This window comes from Calliphora vicina, chromosome 3 (assembly GCF_958450345.1).
Source record: "Calliphora vicina chromosome 3, idCalVici1.1, whole genome shotgun sequence".
Classification (NCBI taxonomy): domain Eukaryota; kingdom Metazoa; phylum Arthropoda; class Insecta; order Diptera; family Calliphoridae; genus Calliphora; species Calliphora vicina.
Window position 1 is genome coordinate 73712450 of NC_088782.1, and position 21681 is coordinate 73734130.

The following is a 21681-nucleotide window of genomic DNA, read 5'->3' on the forward strand; positions in this document are numbered from 1 at the left end:
GTAAAAATAGTGTTAAAATTAGTTTATTGAGACATGTTGGTAATAATGCTGTGACTTTTGATAAAGGACTTAACTGGTCTAAGCCCCATTTACACGACGTCTATTTATTACTTAACTTAAAGTTATAATGTCTGTTAAAATTTATTTTGTATGCAAACTGTCAGTATAACTTTAGGTTGAAAAATAACTACACATTTGTTCATTGAATGAAACGTACATATATATTTAAGAAACACCGCCTACTGTAGTTGATCAACTATTTCATTTATCACAATTTTATGAAAATCCTCAAATAAGGAAAATTTAAGATGATAGGCTGCCGGGAATTCATTTACACGTCGTTCGAGAATTTTCGGATTAAAATTAAATTTTAATTCTGTGACCACTGTTGCACAGTGGTTTAGAAACTTTTTTTTGGAAATAATTCGGTATCTTGGGAACTATTGGAGATATTGTTACGAAATTTCACATAGTATGAGCTGAGGTGTTTTCGAGTTGATTTACGTTTCTTCCTTGGGCCAATGGGGGCCAGTGCGTAGCCCCTCAAATTTATTAAAAAGATCGCCAAAAATCCATTTATGACCCGAATGAATGTAAATGGTCCTTGAGAAGATCTACAAAAACTACGCTTACAAGTGTAGGTTATTTCTATTAGTTGAAGAGATATTCAGATTTATTTTTTTTTAATTTTGCTCGATCTTTTTATGGTTTTTAGGGTCGAAAAAAATATTTTCGATATTTCGATAAAATATAGCTATATTATATCAGGCGATAACATTTTAAATAAAATAAAAACAGCTTGCTGACAGTTATCTCTTCCCTATAAAAAGTTATACGTATCCAAAGTTGGAACTTGTAAAAAGGACCGCATTTTTTGCGTTTTTCCCCAAAAAAACCCATATATTTTTTCTTTTGTAGAAAAAAAATTTCTTCGGGACTATATATCATTTTTATATGATCCGGAAAGATAACTTAATGCAAAAGCGTGTAAAGAAAAACTTGGCTCACTTAGACGGACTACTACCCCCGAGTCCTATCCAAACTTGGCCAATTTAAAAAAAAAAAAATCGGTTTGAAAAAAAAAATTCTAAAAAGGCAAAGCACCGATCCACGAAAAAGCTCTATATTTATATAAGCCCACTAGATGTCCCGGCAAACGTTGTTCTGCCATAGTTCACACAAAGATTAAAGGCTTCCGCTATAATAGTACTCCAGATATGCAATAATAAAGTTTTACTTTTTATGGGAGGTGCCATGTCGTGTGCCATATTGTGTCAATTGTGAATCTAAACCATCCAGGGACTCACTGAAATACACACAACAAATTTCATCGAAATCGGCCCAGTCGTTAAGGAGGAGTTCAGTTACTAACACACGTACAGAAGAATTATATATATAAAGATATGTTTTTTAAATACGTACTAAGTAGTTTTACTCTCACATGGTAAATAAAGTCACAGTAGGCACTTTTCTAAAAAACCTCAGTTTTTGGAACACATTTTCCCCGTTTTAGGAATTTCAGTAATTGAAAATAAAAAATTTCAAAAATTGTAATGCCATTTAAGGACATTTGAGTCTATATTGGTTCCAAATTGTGTTATGTTATCTTTAATTGTTAAAATTCAGCTCATTCGGATCATAAATGGATTTTTGGCGATTTTATTAAAAAATTTGAGACCCGAGATGACCAACTTTGAGGGGCTACGTACTTGTCCCCATTAGCGCTAGGAAGCTGAACAAACGTAAATCAACTCGAAAATTTCGTAACAGTATCTCCATTAGTTCCCAAGATACCGAATTATTTCCAAAAAAAAAAAGTTTTTAAACCACTGTGTGTTGTAATATCCAATATAGTATAAATTTGCTTACGTTAGCTAAGTGAGCTGTCACATAGATTACACAGGTAATCACACCAAAATGTTTGCATAATTTATACCATTTTTGGTATTATTCGCTTAATATTGCACCAACGACCCTTCAAACCTTCAAATATTTCACGGATAATTAATCTACACAAAAATCTATTTAATTTGTGTAGAGTCACATTTGTGGATAAATCAGGTATATGGTTTTTTAGGTTAGTCCTTAAAACTTTGAAAAATCCAATTTTTACCACCCATTTTTAAATGTATGCACAAACTAAACATTCCTTATATATTTGGAAAACAACTTCACATTTTATATAATCTTCTATATGTTTTAAAAAGTAGCAAAAATGTTCTCTTCACATAAAAATAAAATATTTTGCAGAGTCAATGTGAATACTTACAAAATGTTCTCTTGTAGGATTTTATTGAATAAATATCCTGTCATCATATGGTGGTCCCATCTTCCTTGATATCGTTTCTCCATTACTCGTATATCTTAGTGAAATCATTTACTCTTACTTCTCACTCCCGCCAGATCATTGGTGTCGCAAATAAGAGAGGATATAAAGAATATAAAATTTTAAAACACGTGCCATTTTTTGTTTCCTTTAGAGATTTTTATAGGTCTTGAAAAAACATGCTCGCTTGTGCATTACAAAATTGAAATTTAAAAATTTTGCCATACCTTGGTCCGCTTACTATTAGACCGCCTCCTATTACACCGCATGAACTAAAATTTGTTTGATAGTTAGACAACTAAATTACCAATAATATAAAAAAGATTTCAGAGCAATATCAATTACACAGTGCAACACGAAAAAAAAATAACCAAATACGGACACCACTACGTGATAAAAGGCCTCTATCTCCCAGTTTTGCCCAAAGGCATGCACTTTCTTTATGGGCCCCCAAAGATTTGGGGCATCGGTGTAATTTTTGCAAAAAACGATAATTTCCTCAGGCTCATATCTTGCAAACAGTTCGGAATTTTGATTTACTCTCTGAGGCAAAGTTGTAGCCCTTGTCAAAAAACTTCATATTTAAGATCAAAATCGCAAAAAAATTCGAAATAAATTTAGAAAAATTTTTTTAAGCTACCTAAAAGTATGCTTTAGTTTATAATATTTTAATAGTTTATGGCCCAAAACACTTAATTCCTTTAGTTTTTTCTTACTAACTTTTATTATCCTACCTAAACGGTGTTAAGAATCATTCCTAGTATGTTCATATGTTCTAGAAAGTTCTTTATTGAGATCTTATGCACATTTTTGTACTGGATTGTTTCCTTGAATTTTGAACGGTTTTCTACCTATGGACCTGAAAAGGGGAAGTGTAATATTTTTGAAGGATGGAGTTTTAAAGTGGCATATTTTTGAATCTAATTGAGATATTAACTTGAAATTTTTTTGTAAGACTTGGCTAAGCCCACGTTGAATTTTATCCCGATCGGACCAGTCGTTTAGAAATGCCAGATTTATTTCCAAAAAAATATTGATAAGAAAAGTTTTAAGGACTAAACTAAAAACACAAAAATTTTAACATCCTTGCAATAACAGTAATTCAATAATGTGACTCTACTCAACTGAAAGAGTTTTTTGTGGATTTTGATAATCCAGAAAGTATTTTAAGGTTTAGAGGACAGTGGAAAATTCTAAAATAGAATTATAAATTTCTAAAATTTATTTTATATTTTATATGAGAATAAAAACAGTAAACAAGGAATTCTTACGTCTCTAAAAGGATATTGAACAAAAATTTTAGATTTTATGTTAGTCTGAGTTTGAAACATGTTTCTTAGAAATGTTTTAGAAACTCATATTTCTTAGTTTTTTATGGAACTCGAAACAAAACAATTTTTGGAAAATATTGTAACTTAAACGAGTATCAATTAAGTACAACTGAATAGATATATTTGCTCCGTTTAATAACATGTTTTTACATAAAATAATTTGACACTAACTTATTGTACAAATTTAAAATTGTAGTAATATTTTAGTTTTATGTTTTCTGTATAAAAATAAATTTCAAATATCTGTTTTTGTTTTGATTATTTTGTACACAATTTTGAATAAAGTACGTGTATTATTGGTAAATTATTTTGTAATTTATTTAATTAATTAGTCTATTAATATCAGCATATAATCAAATCTATATGTACGTGATTAAGTTTTAGTTTATTTATTTATTTATATTTTGATATATTATTTTTAATTTTATGTTTATTTATTTTTGTTTTTTTTTAAAGGGATATCAAAGATGTCAAGGCGAATGTATTCCATTACGAGCGAATAGTATTTAACAATGAATATTAGTGAAATTATCTGATACCACATCAGTCAGTCAATCTATCTAAATATGTATCTGTCTATCAGTCAATCATAAAGTGTGAATTGAGAGAATTCTAAATCAAATGCAAATTACACTAAATTAAATACATAAAACTAACTAAATAAAAAAGATACAATTAAATTAAATGCCTTAAAAGATGATGAGATATCAAAAATTTACAAAACACCTTAACACTGGCTTATATATCCATACATTTTAATGTTAAACATATACGTATCAAAAAATTAAATTTTTATTTCGAACATAATTCTGAGACAACGACATAAATATATACAAACAAACATACTTAAAATACAGTACATTCAAATATAACGTAGTCTGTTTTATACACATAAATAGAAAAGTTTTTAGTTTTTGAATTTGAATTAAAATTAAAATTAAATTATTTGTTTTTAAATACAAAATTGATATCGATTTAGTTGATTTGGTTTGTTCGATTTACATTAGATTTATTTGATTTAATTGTATTAAGAAATTTAATAAATTGTAGTAAGAAAATATACATAAATACATATATTTGAGTTTGAAAAACATTAAAATTAAACAAATGAATAAAAGACATGCAAAAATTCAAAGAATTTTTGTTAAATCTTTTCTACTTCATACATACAAACAAACATACGAATAATTGTAATAATTAAATTATTTTAAACAATAACCAACAATTAAATTACAAGGAAATTGAATGCTTTAATTTATGAGTATGAGTAGTTTATAAAACTTTAAAGTATTTTATTAATTATATAGTTGTTTTTTTTTTATTTATTATTTATTATTATTTTAGATAAATTTAATTTATAAAAAAAACCAATCTTGAATTTAATAAAACATGAATTTAAAAATATATCTATACTTAATTGCACTTGGATATTGCAAGAAAGTAAAAACAAAATATTCACTTTATTATTTAATATCTTATTCAGTTAATCTACATATAATACATTAGAAATTAGATTCCTAACAGTTTTATACTATGTCCCAATTTTTCGTTTCAAAATTGTCCGTGCTTCCAGGTAATATCAGTAAATTTAGTTTAAACTTAGCTTTGTTGCTAATTTCATATGTAAATATGTAAAATGTATGGGTCAAATTTCTATATAGTTTGGACTCAGTGACCAATTGACTAATGTGACAGATGCAGGCAATTGATTTTGGATAATGTTGAGTCGAAACAAATACAGATGTTGCGATAAACACAACGTGACTTCTGAGGATGTACATTGGAATTGCCCTATATTAGGGTCCTGCAGAGCAAAGTGGTTCAGAATGCTTTCATATCAAAAGTGGATGTTTTTGTTCTCTCAGTAACAGTATAATTGGCTTCATAAGAATTATTGTGGGAGAGTTAAGGACTATACTAAATATGCTAACAATGTATATGAAGCAAAAAAAATATTTTTTAAGTGAAAATAGCTAATTTTTTTTTTGTTTTAAAAAAAATCAACACATTCTACATGTAAAATTTAATTTATTAGTACACGCTTGTAAGCACATGCAATTTTCTGAAAACGATTGAATTCACTTAATTGTGAATAAATTCGAAAATAATGCATCGATTTTTATGGCCGATATCTCATTTTGTTCCTATTGTAATGAAGTAAAAAACCTGAACCAGTTCTGCCGTTATCGATTTTTCATCATTTTTTTAAAACAAAAAAATTTTCTATTTTCATATAAAAAATATATTTTTTGCTTCAGTTTGTTATTATAACTCGGAAACTACTTAGCCGATTTAAATGCAATATATATGTGAAAATTTATACATATCAAACAAACAAATTTATGTATATCAAACAAAAAAGTTAAATTTTGTGAAAATGAGCGAATTCACTTAATTTTGAATAAATTCGAAAATAATCAATAGATTTTTATGATCGGTATATTATTTTGTTGCTATTATATGTGGATTTGTGATAAAGCAATAAACCTGAACAATTTCGGCAGTTTTCGATTTTTCATGAGTTTTTTAAAACACAAAAATTTGGTATTTTCTCGTAAAAAATATATTTTTTGTTTCAATTTGTTATTTTAACTCCGAAACCCAATATATAAGCGGATTAAAGGCTATGTAAATTTAAACTTTTATAAGTTTATTTTAATAATGTCGGACTAACACTTTTTGAGTTATCAGAAATTATGTGGAGAAAATTCTAAAAAATTTAAAAAAAAACTTCTCCATACAATTTAAAAATTGTACCATATTTGTACTACTGGAACCACAATACATCAAAATTGTGTAGTGGTTTAAAAAGCCTCTAAAATTTTTTCGATTTTGTTAACCTGTGTTAGTGAGGCTTTACGCACTGGATTTTTTTGCAGCCTAAGATTTTTCAACCTAATAGATTTAGGCTAAGTATGAAGTCAATTATTCTATTTGGTGAGAGATCAGTTACTTCCTCTATAAGAGCCCTTGCGAGCCATTTAGTTCTGCACGTTGCCAGCATTGGGCAGTCGCATAGAATATGTTGAGATATTTCGGCATGAAGTTCACAAAACCTACACTGTTCATTTTCAACATTATCTAAAATAGATTGGTGATACCTTAATCCACAGTGTCCGGTGAATAATCCAGTAAGTATTGTCAAGTCACCCTTTCCGAGCGAAAGTAATGACTGGGATACGCAAATTCCGATTCAACCCAGAAACGAATACGCTCCAAAGTGTATACACGTGGGATGCTAAAGAATGGTTGAGGACCTATAAACGAGCATCGGGCGCCCCTGTTGGCAAGACAATCAGCGCATTCAAATTCAGAATGACCTTCATGGCCAGGTCACAATGTGATTTCATTGTGTGCACCGAGTTCTTTGAAAGTTGTCCAGCAGTCCATATCAACAACACCAGATAAGGCTCTAAGAAGGCTCTGGCTATCTAATATAACAAATATCTTAGTATTCCTTAATTTCCTTCTTAAACATTCATTTCGTCATCTTCGAATCTAATAGTGAACTACTTAAGATAATACTAGAGAACCAATTCATTAATCTATCAGGCAGCAACTCCTAGAATACGTCTAGCGTGATTTTGGTAGTCAATCTAGTCACCTTTTCGATAAATAACCACATCCATATCAAAGGAAAGCAAATGTTCATTTGATCCAAAATAAATTGGTTAGCATTGATCGCCAAAACTCTCACAGTGGGGGAACGAATAAAATATTGAAATAAATCTGTAACTTCTAGAATTTTAATTAAATTTCCCATGATGGAGTTGAGTTTGACTTTAAGAATTAGGACATTAAACAGTCAGGCGACGGAGTTTCAAGGCCCAAAGTGAGGTAAACTTTTGATACTGCAGTTATTTAAAAAAAAAACAATTATTTTTTATAAATAGTTATAAATTTGTTGTTAATCAATCAATGGTTACTGTAAAATAATGTGGTTGCGAAAATTCGTAAAACCAGAATCCAGAATTCGTAAAACAAAAAATCTCTACCCTAAATAGCTACTATGAAATCGATATCTGGACTAGCCGAATAATATTTTCACGCTACTACACTATGCTTACTAACATTCAATTTAAATCTTTATCACATTTTTAATTTAAACCTATAGGCAGACTTGAATAATCTTTGTTAGGTTATTAAAAATTTATTAAAAAAAAAGTATTATAGTTATTTTAATTTGTAGAAGAATGAGTTAAATTTTAGTTTATTTATGTGTAGTTTGCATTTATGCATCCATCCATAATCAAAAATGGACAAGAAAATGCAGAAAATCTGTGTTTATTACTTAAAAAACATATTTAATAAATCAAAGGTAAGTTGTTTAAAATATAAATCTACTAAATTTAATTAAATATTTCATTATTCATACAAATGCATAGATGTAGAAAACTTGTGTAAATACATATTGATTATTAAGATTTTAAATTAATTGTTTTATGTCGCATGTTTTACTTTTTACTACAATTTGAAAAATTTAAATTTATAACGATATCTCACCTTTAAGATGCACTCAAAATTATTGATATTTCCTCATACATAAACTTACAAATAAAGAAACATTTTTATAAATTGTATTTAGTATAATTAATTAATCCTAAGCCTATGTAAATATTTTGATAGATATCATGTCATAGAAATACAATGTTAATGAACCATAAATATGATAAATTTTAAATCGTATACTAGAGTTTAGATTCCGGCTTTACTTAAAAATGGATCCTGCGATACTTTTATTGTAGTATTTTACAACGTATATCGTCATTATGACTTGCCATTTTTTAATATTCTTGAGGATATTTGGGAATCTAAGAAAACCACCAGTGCATAAATATGGAACTTCTTAACTGCTAATCGGATTTATGTAAACTTGGAAAATGAATAGATGAGTTGAAATTTCAGGCAGAGGTATTATTTTTAAGCACTGGTTATGCTCAAATGTGCAACACATGAACAAAAATGTCTAACAATAGATATCGTTATTCCAAAAAAGAAGAAAAGTCGACCAATTGAAAAAAGTTAAAATCAGTGGACATTTTTCTCATATATAAATCTGACATCAATCTATTTTTTACATCAAAATGGGATAACAAGTAGAAAAATGTTGACTTATCATAAATAAGCAACTATAGTTGCTATATCCAACTATTCAAAATTTTATAAAAGTCGACAATTCAAAAATCGAATAAAGTTGAAAATTCGAACTATAGTTCCCACTTGAAAATAGGTTCGTGTGTATTTTTTCTGTTTTAATTATAGGTTTTGTTTTTATTCTCTACAATTGATCAAATTACATGAAAAAATGTTTTTAAGTGCTTGGAAAAGAAGCTCAATTCTTTGCTGGCACAAAAGAGGCAAGGAAAAGCAGTACAATAAAAAATATTATAGTAAAATTCATTGAAGTTACAAGGTCGGAAATATATTTTATATGTGAGGTGGCCAAATTTGCCTCACATCGTGTACTTAAAAGTTATTCCGTGAAAGACAACAAAATTCAACTCCGCCTCCAATCACGTTATAAGTTTCAATTAAAACTGAACTGTAGTATATGGGGAATTACATGTCTTTTAAAATCTATGTCTTCCGATCGGGATATTTGCACCAAGGTTAGACCTATTGGATAGTAATTCAGACACAATTTTTCAACTAAATCGGTCAGAACTCTCTGAGTTAGAGGGGGTCAAAATTTTACATTTTGGCCAAACATGTGTTTTTTCTCATCCATGCAACTTATTACATATTGTCTTTAGCAAAATGTGTCATAAATAGTTTACATACAGTGGCTCAAAGCCAAACTCGTACACTAGGAAATTTTTTATATATCTCTTAATTTCAGCTTACCTCTTAAAGTTAGATAAACAGCCCAATTATGAATAAAAAATTCCGCGGGAGTTTGTTCCCTAGGAGTTTTTTCCCATTGAATTTGAATAGGAAAAATGAGAAAAGGGAAAAAACTCCCGGGGAATTTTTATTCATAATTCAATTCATATGTAAAATAAAAGTAAAACCATTTAAATAACACTGTAAATAAGAATTAACAAAAAAAATCCGCTAAAAGCCAAACTCGTACATTTAACAAGGTAAAAATACCATAAAAATCATTACTTTGTATGGTATTCTTTTGCTTAAATAGGCATGTATGGTCTCTTAGGCATACTTTCCACTAGTTTGCGGCAAACGGTGGGATCAATATTTTCCTATTCCTCAGTAAGAACTCTTCTCAACTCCTATTTAGAGGAAATTTGGTGTTGTCTTACTTTATTACCGAGGTATCTCCAAAGATTCTCGATGGGGTTGATGTCAGGGCTCTGGGCAGGTGTCTCCATTACATGAGGACAATTGTACAATAACCACGAACTGGCATTGCAAGCTTTATTCTGAGGGTCGTTATCCAGGTAGAAATAGTAAGTGTTTGATAAAGTCAGTTTTGGCTTTGATAATGGCAATTTCAATTTCTAAATACATTTTTTGGTACATCATGCCTTCGATGTAATGAAGAGAACCTGGAGCAGCTGCCAAGAAAGACCCTTAAACCATCATTGATCCACCACCATGCTTTACAGTAGATTAAACATGTTTTGGTAAGAGCTCCTCATTAGCCTTTCGCCATGAATATGGTATTCCATTATAGCCAAATATGTTAAGTGTTCTCTCGCCTGTGAACAGCACATCCTTCCAAAAAGAAAAATTCTTTGATTTATGTAGTTGGGCTAAGTTTAAGCAGTCATTTTTATTTCTCTTGCTAAGCAAAGGCATTTTCTAGCCATTCTACAATTCAAATTCGCCTATGGAGTATATTCCGGAAGGTTTGGACGCAAGCTTTCTTTCCCGCAATGGACGTAAGTTTGGAAGAGCATGCAAAGAGCTCCTTTTTACACGATGTGTCAATATTTCGCTCTTCAGCTTCACTGAATATTTTATTGTGTGCATTTTTGGTTTTATTTTTTATTTGTTTTGAAGTCCTGTATTGTTTTAGAATGTATTGGATAGTAGAATCACTCCTTCCCAGAATTTTGGGAATTTCTAGAAGAGATTTTCCATCCCCCGGAAGCTTTACAGCAAGATTTCGGATTTCTTCGGTTGTTTGTCCCTTATGTCTTCCATTTGGATATTTTTTGGATAAAACTTTATAATATAATGAAAATATTTGATGGTTTTTAATTTTGGCTCACTTTACATCCAAAGGCAAAAATCAAAGATATTATTATCTCAAATAAGGTTCACTGTACGAGTTTGGCTTTTATGATTTTTAATAAGATATTTAATTAAACCGCCCATAATTTCTTACCTTCTAACATAATTCCTTTATTTAAATACCCATCCGATGGAGGACAATTTACCCAATAAACCCTCCATACATTGTTTTCATGTACCATTTTTAAATAAGCTGCGTTTTAATATTAAAAAATAAAAAGTTAGATTTACGAGTTTGGCTTTGAACCACTGTAGCTATTTCTTCAATCTTTCGAAAAAAATATAAAAAAAATTTGACATTTTTTTCAGAAATTAAAAACTTTTTTGGTTCAAAATGGGCCCTTTTTTGTCAAACAAATCAAAACTCAGACTGTTCTTGATCGATCTTGTTGTATCTGAATTAACCTTGGTGCAAATGTCATCCCATCATCGATTTTAAAAGTTGTTTCACTTGACATGAAATCCCCCATATATTAATATTTATTTTCCGTATACCCTATTGTGTAGTGTTAATATTAAAGAGTCTGGAGCTTGTAAGATTCTGATTAAAAACAAAATTCGAATGCCTCCTACGCTTAATAAACGATATGCGATTCGTTGTAGAAATACGATTGAAGCTCTTTATACAACGAAATTGAAAATTAGTTTTATTTATTTGTTTTTAATTTGTTGGAATACCAAAATTCTTAAGAAATTTCTATAAAATTTTGTCTAAAATATTGAAAAAAATATATGAAAAAATATATCCTCAATAAGTTTTTGCTAAAGGCTTTTTATTTTTTGTTCAAACATGTAACATTTACATTATTTAGACAGGCGCTTTATTTAGTACAGACCTATATAATTTACAGGTTGTATAGCCAAAATAAAATTACAAAGAATTGAGTAAAAACATGTTGGAAAATAACATTCCAGTTTTCTAAGTCATGGTTGGATGCCTCACAATTGTTAAATACTATTCCGATAGTATACTTATAGATGGATTTTGTGATAACACTAAAATAATTTAATTCATTTTTTAATAAAAAACAAACCTTAAATACCACATTATGCTAAGCTCAGATAATGAAATGTTCGAAAAGAATGTTCAAATTCAAATATTTCGCCTTCTCTTTGTGCTAGATATTTATAAATGTATTGACATGTAAGCTATACTTATGTATTAAAGATCATTAACTTCTAAGTAATATTACTAAAATCGAATAATATTGTAACTAAATAAAATTCTAAATATTGTTGGCTTTATTCTATGTAAATGTGCTGAATATAATGCATCATTAAAATTAAGCTATAGTTGGATTATTTTTTGAAAAAAAAATTAATTTTTTTCTTTGTTCTTCGTTATAGGACTTCAAGGAATTCACGGATGCCGAAGGTGTTATCTCACTTCCCACATCGGACTTCCATAAACCGATTTGTTACGAAATGCGACAAGCTGCAAATCGTGATCTACAACAAACCCTTCCATATGGCCTATTGACAACAGCGGCGGCAGGACCGCTTACAAGCTCCACAGCTATACCGTCTGCACTTCAAGTGTCCAGCCAAATGCAACAGCAGCAGCAGCAGCAACAACATCTCTTGGCTGGAATACTGTCAGCCACGACGGGTACAACACAGTCTGAATTGTTATATTCTGCCGGCAGCGGAGGTATCATTCGAGCTCCAATGCCATACACTGCCACTGGCGCTGCGCCAATATCACAATCATCCTCGACCTCATCGTCTTACGGTACCACAACATCGACAACAATAGCGCTGCCATTAGATACGCCTCTGAGATATCCACCATACATAACCAGCAGCAGTATCAGTTCCACTGTCAACAACTTTAATCACAACTACAATAACAACTTCAATACAACATCTCTGGGAACTTGCCATCCGCTGTCAATGAGCACAAGCCAACAAGGTGTACTACCAACACTGGGGAACAATTACAGCAACAATAATTTGAATAATTTGAATTTTAATAACAACAATGCCGATCTGGCGAGCGTAGACAGTTCGGATACGTATGCCAGTTGTCAAACCCACCCATTTTTGTCGCAAGGCGATCTAACGTCCGACTTTAACGACGAGGTGTGTGCCTTAGACATAGACATGGACAATTTGTACATAAATCCGCTGGAAAAAGATTCGGCCGGCAATACAACAACCGGCTATATGGTCGGTCTACCGCCCACCCCCTCCTCTGGCCAAATACGAGCTCACGTTAAGAAGAGTGCCTCGGGCGATACGGCTTTGCGAAATTTGGCAGCCGGCGGTCTAAGTCCCATGGATGATGTTTATCAAAGTGCATTCGACGCCCACGATCGTGGCAGCCATATAAGTCTTAACGAGAATCCAGTGCCAAAACATCGTAAAACACGATTCCAGCAAAGCTTCACCGTCGCATTGCCGCCACATTCCGTTAGTGCAATTGGTCAGTCCGCCGCGAAACCACGAGCTCGTTTCGAAGACTCGAAGCTTTCACACGAAAACTTGGGAAGCGAAAGCAGTCCAGCGAGTAGTACTGGCAAAAAGAAACGTTCATCGTTTATGCCCGGTAAAAGTTTAGCCACTGCCACTAAATTAATAAATCAGCACCTGTTTGGTATACAAAATGTTGGACCCAAAGGTAACAAATGCTTAAAAATATCCAAAAATCTTGTATTTCGTTATTCTTACTGGTTTTAGTTTAAATATGTAGTTGTGTACATTTCTTTTGTTTTACTTTAAAGTTAAGTAAAGTTTAGACATGAATTTTTTAATTAAAGTTTATTTTCAACTGTAAATTTTTGTTCATTGTACGTAAACAGTTTTATATAAATTCCTTGTAAATAGTACCGTTCTTGCTAAATTTCAGAGATAAAATAACATCACATTTTTCACTATCATAAAAATATGAATATAGATGTATAATGGTAAAAATATCTTAAACCATATATACGAGATATAGAGATATCTGTAATAAATGACAATAACCTGTATATATAAACTTTAGATTCTAAAGATTCTCATATTTATTATATTATACACTCAGGGAAAAGCTGAAACTTAAAAATAAGAACGCGTCATATTAATTCAATAATATTCATCTTTAAATTAATATTGTTCCATCGGTAGTTTTTGACCATTAATTTATTGCAGTCTTTGCTTATATACCCTTCACATAATATAAAAATTCATACATTCACATAACCTTCATTATAAAGTATGACACAGAGGAACAATTAAATTGTAATAAATATGTACATAACTTCCAAATTACAGATCCAATTTCTTTTAAACCTGAATATCAATACAAGAGGAGTTCGGCGTTTATAATATTGTCTTTTATAGAGTGGGCTTTAAATACCCAGGAACTAGTTACTTCAATAGCTACGTGACTAGTTATTTTAACATATGCATGTCCTAAGCAGGGGGTCAGACCCTTTTTGATTACAATGAAACTGTTTGATATCCGGTCCAAATACTGGTTGCATAGCGTCAGTTAGCTACTAGCTAACAAACTGGTTACTTGATCAGCTACATAACTAGTTATTTTAATTGACCTAAAATAGTCAGCTAAAATGACATCTCATAAACAGTCCATTAACCGATTGCTTGTAAACAAACCTTCGTCCGAAAACTCTCCAATGGATTGCTTTCTAAAGTGCAGTACAAAATAAACGTTTAAAGTGACCTCACTATAGGTTACTAAGAGACACTAAAGTGACTATTGACTTCATGCTATGTTACATGGGATATCAGTGTACTTAAGCAAAAATAAAAATAAACTGTATAAGAATTATATCAAAACAATTTGTATAAAACCAGTTTGTACGAATTAATCAAAGATTTTTGCGTGTGATATTTATCTCTTATAATTTCCGAGTTATAGGCATTTCAAAATTTCATATGTTAATTTTTGGTCTTACAAAAAAAATTCAAGTCAATATCTCAATCAGATTTAAAAATATGCTACTGAAAAAGTGCAATATTTTTGAAGGATGGAGTTTTAAAGTGGCATATATTTGAATCTAACTGAGATATTGACTTGAAATTTTTTTTGTAAGACCAAAAATTAACTTATCTAAACAAAAAAATAGTTCGGAATATATGTGGATGAAATTGTTCATAATATTTGCAATCCTATTCAAATTTTGATACAAATTTTAGTTTTAGAAACTCAATAAATATGTAATATGTCATAAAATCTTTATTTATTAACAAAACTCAATGACATTTTCAAAGTTTTTTAAATTTGTCATTCTAAATAATGAAATGTAAAAAAACTGGTCAAAAGGTCAAAGGGAATCCCGCAATTCCCAAAAAATTGAGCGAAATTCCCAATAATGGTATTTTTCATAATTTTGCACATAGGGTCCACATTTCGTTAGGGGTTGGGAAAATACTACGGGGACAATTAGAGAATATATCAAGTTTTCCAAAGTAGCTTTTTGTTTTCTAATTCCAGCTTTGGGATTTTAGAACATTTGGCCCAATATTAAAATTTTGATAAAAAATATGTCAAATTCCGAAGGTCGTAGGGGCGACATTTTCCAAAACTAGGACATGTTTTTTAAACTAAAATATTTTGCGTAAAGATACCTTAAATAAAAACATAAAATTGTTGTATGTTGTACTTAACGAACGTTTATTTTTAATAAAAAAGGAGTGAAGTCACCTTTTCGACCAACAACAAAAATCAACTATTTTTGGAATATTTAAATTGAAAATCGTTTATTTTTGGATCCATATTGCTTTGAAAATTTCTCTGAAATCTTTTGTATGTTATTCGTAATTTAGTTGTCTAATCAACAAATAAAATCGAGTCCATTAGGTCCAAAAGTACGACCTATATTTTTAAAAAAGCGGACCAAGGTATGGCAAAATTTTAAAATTTAAATTTTTAATTACCTATAACTCTGCAATTATAAGAGATAAATATAAAATCGGATAGGAAACAATATGGCACATGTTTAAAGCTTTTACATTTCGAAGGTATCCTATTTGAGCCCCCATAGCACCGCCCCTGTACCATACCACATAGGTCTGGCGAACCACATTTTTTGGCCAAAACTCAAAACTCTTTTTCCTATATTTGTTGTTAGGATGTAGTAGCAAACACTTCAGATAAACAAAAAAAATATTTTGTTTTTACAAACTTCAATTAACCGTTATTCTATGAAGGGAGAATGTTCAATGTTTTAAGTGCAGTGGTAAACTGAAACACGTGGTGTAATTTTTTGTTTTCTTTGAGTCACATATTACACGAAAATAAATAAACTTTTTAAGTCAGTTAGTTATGGATATTAATGACGATGGAAAGTAGTTAAATTTTTAATAGTGAAATATTCAATAAAAATTATGGTAATAAGAAATTACATAAAAAACTTTCATAACCTAAAAATCAGTGATTTTAACTTTTTATAAAAAAAAATAGTATATAACTTATATAATTTCAACCGATTTCAACCAACCAAAAACGCACAAAATTACAGTGATATTTTGTGCTTAGGAATCATCCATAACTTTCTGCTAGTTTTTGCTTATTTTTAAGAAATCAATTTTTGTTTCAGGATACTTTTACTTCAAAAATTGTGATTTACTCAGAGTTTGGCAGAGTGGAAGTGAAAAAAATAGAAAAAAGTTAAATTATTAAAAACTTAATAAAATGTATGTTTTTTGTTATTAATTGTATCATTTGTATGAATTTATGTATATAAGTGAATATTTTAGTTTTGGCCAAAAAAAGTGGGTCGCCAGACCTATGTGCATACGTAGAACCCATTTTAATAACTTAAACATAAATTCTCATTTGCTACACCCACGTCAAATTTTATCCCTATCGGAGTACAGCTTAGCACATCCCTTTTTATTACATTTTGCGATATGTATCATTAATAAAATGTGCGTTTATTGTGTAGTTATGGAAAATCATTAAAATTTGTATGCTTTATACATGGCAATTCGAAAATATTTTCTTTCGAATCGATTTACATAATAACCCGCTAGAAAGTGTAAACAAATAGTAGATCATTTCCGTGGCACTACGTCCAATCACTAGGTCCAACACTGCCATAGTTCTTTGTTACAATAGGTTACCATTCTTAATATATATAACTCTGAAAAGCAGGGTTTCTATACGAGAAAAATATCCCGGAGATATTTATGTCGGAATATTTCGTGAATTTGATTAAAAATGTTTTTATAATCAAAATAAAGCTAATTTCTTGGAATTGTTAATAATTGGTTTATTTTGAATTGGTTACGTTGAACTTGTAATTAATTATGTATATTCGTAGTTGATGCTGTTAATGTATATTTAATGATAAATAAATATGTTTTGTATTTACTTTTTTATACATATTTGTTTGTTGTATATTCCTATATAAAAAAAATCATATGTATATACATACGTTGGTGTTGTTTGCTTGCTTGTATGATTGATTTAGCCAAATTTGAAAGTAAACATTCCTCATCGATAGACTCAATAGATGCATCGCCCAATTTGGAACATCATCGACGTTCCAAGTCGATATTGAAAAATAAATCGGATGTGTCGCGTGTTCTGGCAGATCCTGAAAGCGAACGTCTGCTAGCGGACAATATGTCTGGTTCTGGCGTCTCAGACAATGGCACTGTCATGGCAAGTATCTCTTACTTTTACTTTTTTTTGTTTTGTTTTAAATGCGATTATATTCAAACATTTCTTTTTCCAAACAGGGCGAATCTGGCAGTGATTACTCACCGAATAAATTACCTCATTCTGTTTTAGCTAAGTCAATATCCCCACCACCCCTTAGGCATCGTACCCTAATGCAACAACGCTCAGGACCGGCTACTCTACAATCGAAACCGACCAAATTTCAAACACCACGCTATCCGGAAGAACAAGCCCTACGTCAGGTCAAACCAGTATTGGCTCGATCCGCCGCAGCGTCTCATATGTCTAGTGAGAGTAACCGTTACGATTCAACGAATAGAGACAGTAGTTTAGGTAAGTAGGCCGATACTCTCCAATGCATTTAAATGCATCTCAAACTCAACTCAAAATAATTGTTCGTTTAATTGAAAAAATATTTATTTGTCTTTCGTTAATGTCAATGATTCATCATCAGTCATATTCGATGCTGCATTTTAATCGAGATCATCTATAAAACTAAAAATACTTTTCAAAGAAACGCATGTCACTAAATTATTCGACCCAACCAAAATACATGCATTAAGTTTTTGTTTTGTTATGGATTCCTCTAATCTTTGGTAGTAATATTACATATTTTCTATTCTCAATTCAAAAATGCTCATAATTATCAAAGCACTTTACAAAAATGCACCTCCAAACTGCACTTAACTACTTTTATAAGTCTATCTTTATCTCTCCCTTTGCACAATGGTAATTTCCATAAAAATTGACAAACATACATTAATGTTAATAGTTTAAAACAGCACCTTAATATTTTAGAAAAATCTAAATATATAACTCTATAGGCGATTACACGTAACTAGTCATGAGAAATGTTCAAGGTTTTAAAAACAAGAATTTCCCTAAATGCAAAGAAAACTGAGAAAAGAGTTTAACTCGGCCTTCTTAGAATCAAATCATCTCTTGAAGAAGACAGTGGAAATTGGGATCGGTTATTTAGATCGTTTATCAAAGCAGTATCACTCGAATAACTATTATCGTATCCTTAGAGAACAATTTTGCAAGGATTTAAGCTACTTCAACAGGACGTATCCATAAATCAACTGGACGTAGTTAAATATGTGGAGTATCATGAGAACCATACCCACATTGTAGGCATAAGTTGGTGACGACGAGGTCTATGAATTACCAGAATTAATTACGTTTGTTGTTACATCATGACCTAAGTTGTGCTTGTGTTTTTCGCAGGTTTACTATAAGTAGGTTGAAAACGGGTATTACATTCATACGGAATCCAGCGACAGCTTTGAAGCATTGAAGTTCTGTCTCGGGGAAACCTCCAGGTGTGCGATATCAAGGTTTGGATGATTTCTCCGAAACAGTAGTTATTATGCAGATAACTAATAAGCTCTAATATGCATAGGTTTTAGGTTAGGTTAACAGACCGCCGCATTGTGGAAGCAGGAAAGAGAGCAGATCACTTTTTGACCTGTAGCTAAAGAGATACAGATAGAAATAAAAATAGATGGAATAAAGAAGTAGAAGAAGTGAAGAGGAAGGTGGCCAAAAGAAGAGAAGTGAATTTTATGCACCAGCCAATTGACGGATATTAGGTGTCTCCGTGGAGATTCTTGTGTCTGGCTTGATTAGCCACTTGCTATTCCTGATATAGGCTTTGATGCACTATAACTTTATGTCCGAAAGACTATTTAGGGAACTATGCCCCAGAAACCTTGTGCGTAAATCTCCTAATGCGGAACAATAACAAAGAAGATGAAAAATGGTATCATTCTCTTCTGCATTTTGACAACAGAAGTCGGTATAGGGCAGGGCAAGTCTCCTTGCATGATTGCCAAATGTGCAGTGTCCGGTTATAACCGCCACTACATTACTAAATCGTGAGCGTGTGTCTTGGTTTAGTCGGGGTTCACATTCCCATCTCGTTTAAGCGAGCTCATAGTAAAAGTTACTAATTTCCCGCATAGGAAGTCTATGTGTGCGTCAGGCATCATGGCATCATCAGCTTAAGCAACTGTGCGAATACATATAAAATGTATGTGACAAACTATAATGTACTTAAGAGAGTTTCGTCAAGTTTCGTCAAATTTTATTTGCTTAAGCAAAGTGCGAAGCTGGTCGCACATTCCGTACGGAATCAGCTGTTTGTTTATTTTATACAAAGAAAATAGAGAAATAAATGAAAAGGATGAAGAAAATTAATTTATTTTGATAAAATAATAAGAAATACGTATTTTTTTAATTGCATGTTGCACATAAATGTGCAAATGGAGCTAAATTGTTTTGAATGCACGTAAGTACATTATGGTCATCTAAAAGTTTCTTCGGATTTCCTTAAGCATTTGACAGACTTTTCGTTCGGTTATGACATTACCTTAAGCTAGCTTATGCATATTATAGTTCGGCCTTTAAGAGTGACCCGATAAACTAGACGATAGTGTATTGGACTATCAATCCAAGGGTTGCGGGTTCGATACCTGCCAGAGACAAATAAATGTTATAGTCACCACTATTCGTGAAAATTTAAAAAATGTGTTTTAGGTGACATTTTCATAAAATCCATAAAACAAGTGTTTATAAAACGAGTGTGTTGAAATATATATCCTTAAATATGAGAATCGTGTCAACGAATGAACGTTTATTGCTGTTATATTTATTTCATGATGAGTGGTTGGAAATTACACTTTATATAAAATTAAAAACAACATCATTTCACAAAAGTTTGACTTGATTTGGATATTTTATTCTGATAGGCTTTAGAAATTACATACGACATTTGTGTTACCCTTTAAGACCTTTAAATATGACAAAAATTTTAAGAATTTTTCAATTGGTTCAGGATACTATCAAACTTAACCGATAACAACTTTCTCACATTTTTATTATTTCGCTAACCTATTGCACATTAAATATTATAATACATCATGCTAAATATTAATAAATTGTTTAACAGCACCAAAGTACATTGAGTAGTAAAATTTTAAAATGTTTCTGTTAATATTTAGTTGTACCATTCACAGATTCTGAAACAACATTTACATCGAATGTTAATTTACGCAGTGAAGCAGCTGACAGTGGAAACGATGGCAGCGGAGATGCTGGCGGATCAAGTGATGAAAATCGATCACTATTACAACGTGATAATTCCAATGAATGTACAGAGGAACAAGGTGATAATAGTGGTTCGAAAGCGTAGCAATTAAAGAAAGACAAAGCTAAAAATGAATAAATGTATTAAATCATTTGGTATAGAATGTATTTCAGACACAATCTCATCCATCAAATACACAACACACCCAAACATAACTTAATAAATACATTCGTACTACCATCACTAATGCCAATGGTATTGGACATTCTCAACTGGTGATCACCGAAAGATACAACAACAACAAAAATAAAGAAAAATATCCTCGAACAGAATGTGAATATGAAAAAGCAATGAACAGTATTTTAGTCTGATTAAATAATTTATTTTTAAAATGATATTAAATGAACAAAACAAATAAAAAATACAATATTTATTGTAAAAAAAATAAAAAAAAATGTTAAACAAAATCCCACTTGCAAAACAATTAAACCCAAACTTGTAAAAATTAAAATTTAAACAAATTTAGTTAAGCTTCAAACCAAACAATCTTTAATGAAAATAACCCCCAAAAAACCTAAAAAAACTTCAAAATTGTACAGCTTCACTGTTTTTTATACATGTATGTAATTAAAGATACAAAATAAAATAAAATTAAATGAAATTATATCTACAGTACGAGCATGTACATGTATTTATTATACTAGTATTTACACTTCAAACTACAAGAAAACAAAACCAAATCTAAGACGGAATTCAAAACAAACCAAAAACAAAACTAACAAACGAACACAATTTATCACCACAAAAGCCTATTTAAACCAACAAAAACAAAAAACAAAAAAACAAATAAATAAAAAAGTATTTTATATTTAGTCAACAAAATACAACAAATGAAATAAATTAAAAGTAATATTATTAAAATTAATATTAAACACTTTATACAACAAACAACTACTTAAATAATTATAAAAGCATCGATTCTTTATACACTCAAAGAAACAACAAAAATCTAAACAACAAATCCCTATAAAAAATATAAATATATATTTACAAAATCAACAACAACAAAATACCATTATTATAATTAAAAGCAAATTTATTAAAA

The 21681-nt window shown here is 30.5% G+C and overlaps 1 protein-coding gene across 9 annotated transcripts in view; it reads left to right on the plus strand.

Moving 5' to 3' along the window:
* The window catches only part of Shab (Shaker cognate b), a 325565-nt gene extending 304797 nt beyond the window's left edge, over positions 1-20768 (plus strand). For 4 of the 9 annotated variants that reach the window (XM_065502983.1, XM_065502988.1, XM_065502987.1 and 1 more), the window contains 4 exons: positions 12202-13474; positions 17277-17470; positions 17548-17821; positions 20491-20768. In XM_065502983.1, coding sequence (XP_065359055.1) covers positions 12202-13474; positions 17277-17470; positions 17548-17821; positions 20491-20681 — 1932 coding nt within the window. In that variant the 3' untranslated portion in view covers positions 20682-20768. Of the gene's footprint in view, positions 1-4113; positions 4469-12201; positions 13475-17276; positions 17471-17547; positions 17822-20490 lie in introns of those variants that run through there. The other 5 variants (XM_065502985.1, XM_065502986.1, XM_065502991.1 and 2 more) reach the window with 5 other exon arrangements.
* Positions 20769-21681: the final 913 nt, after the last annotated feature.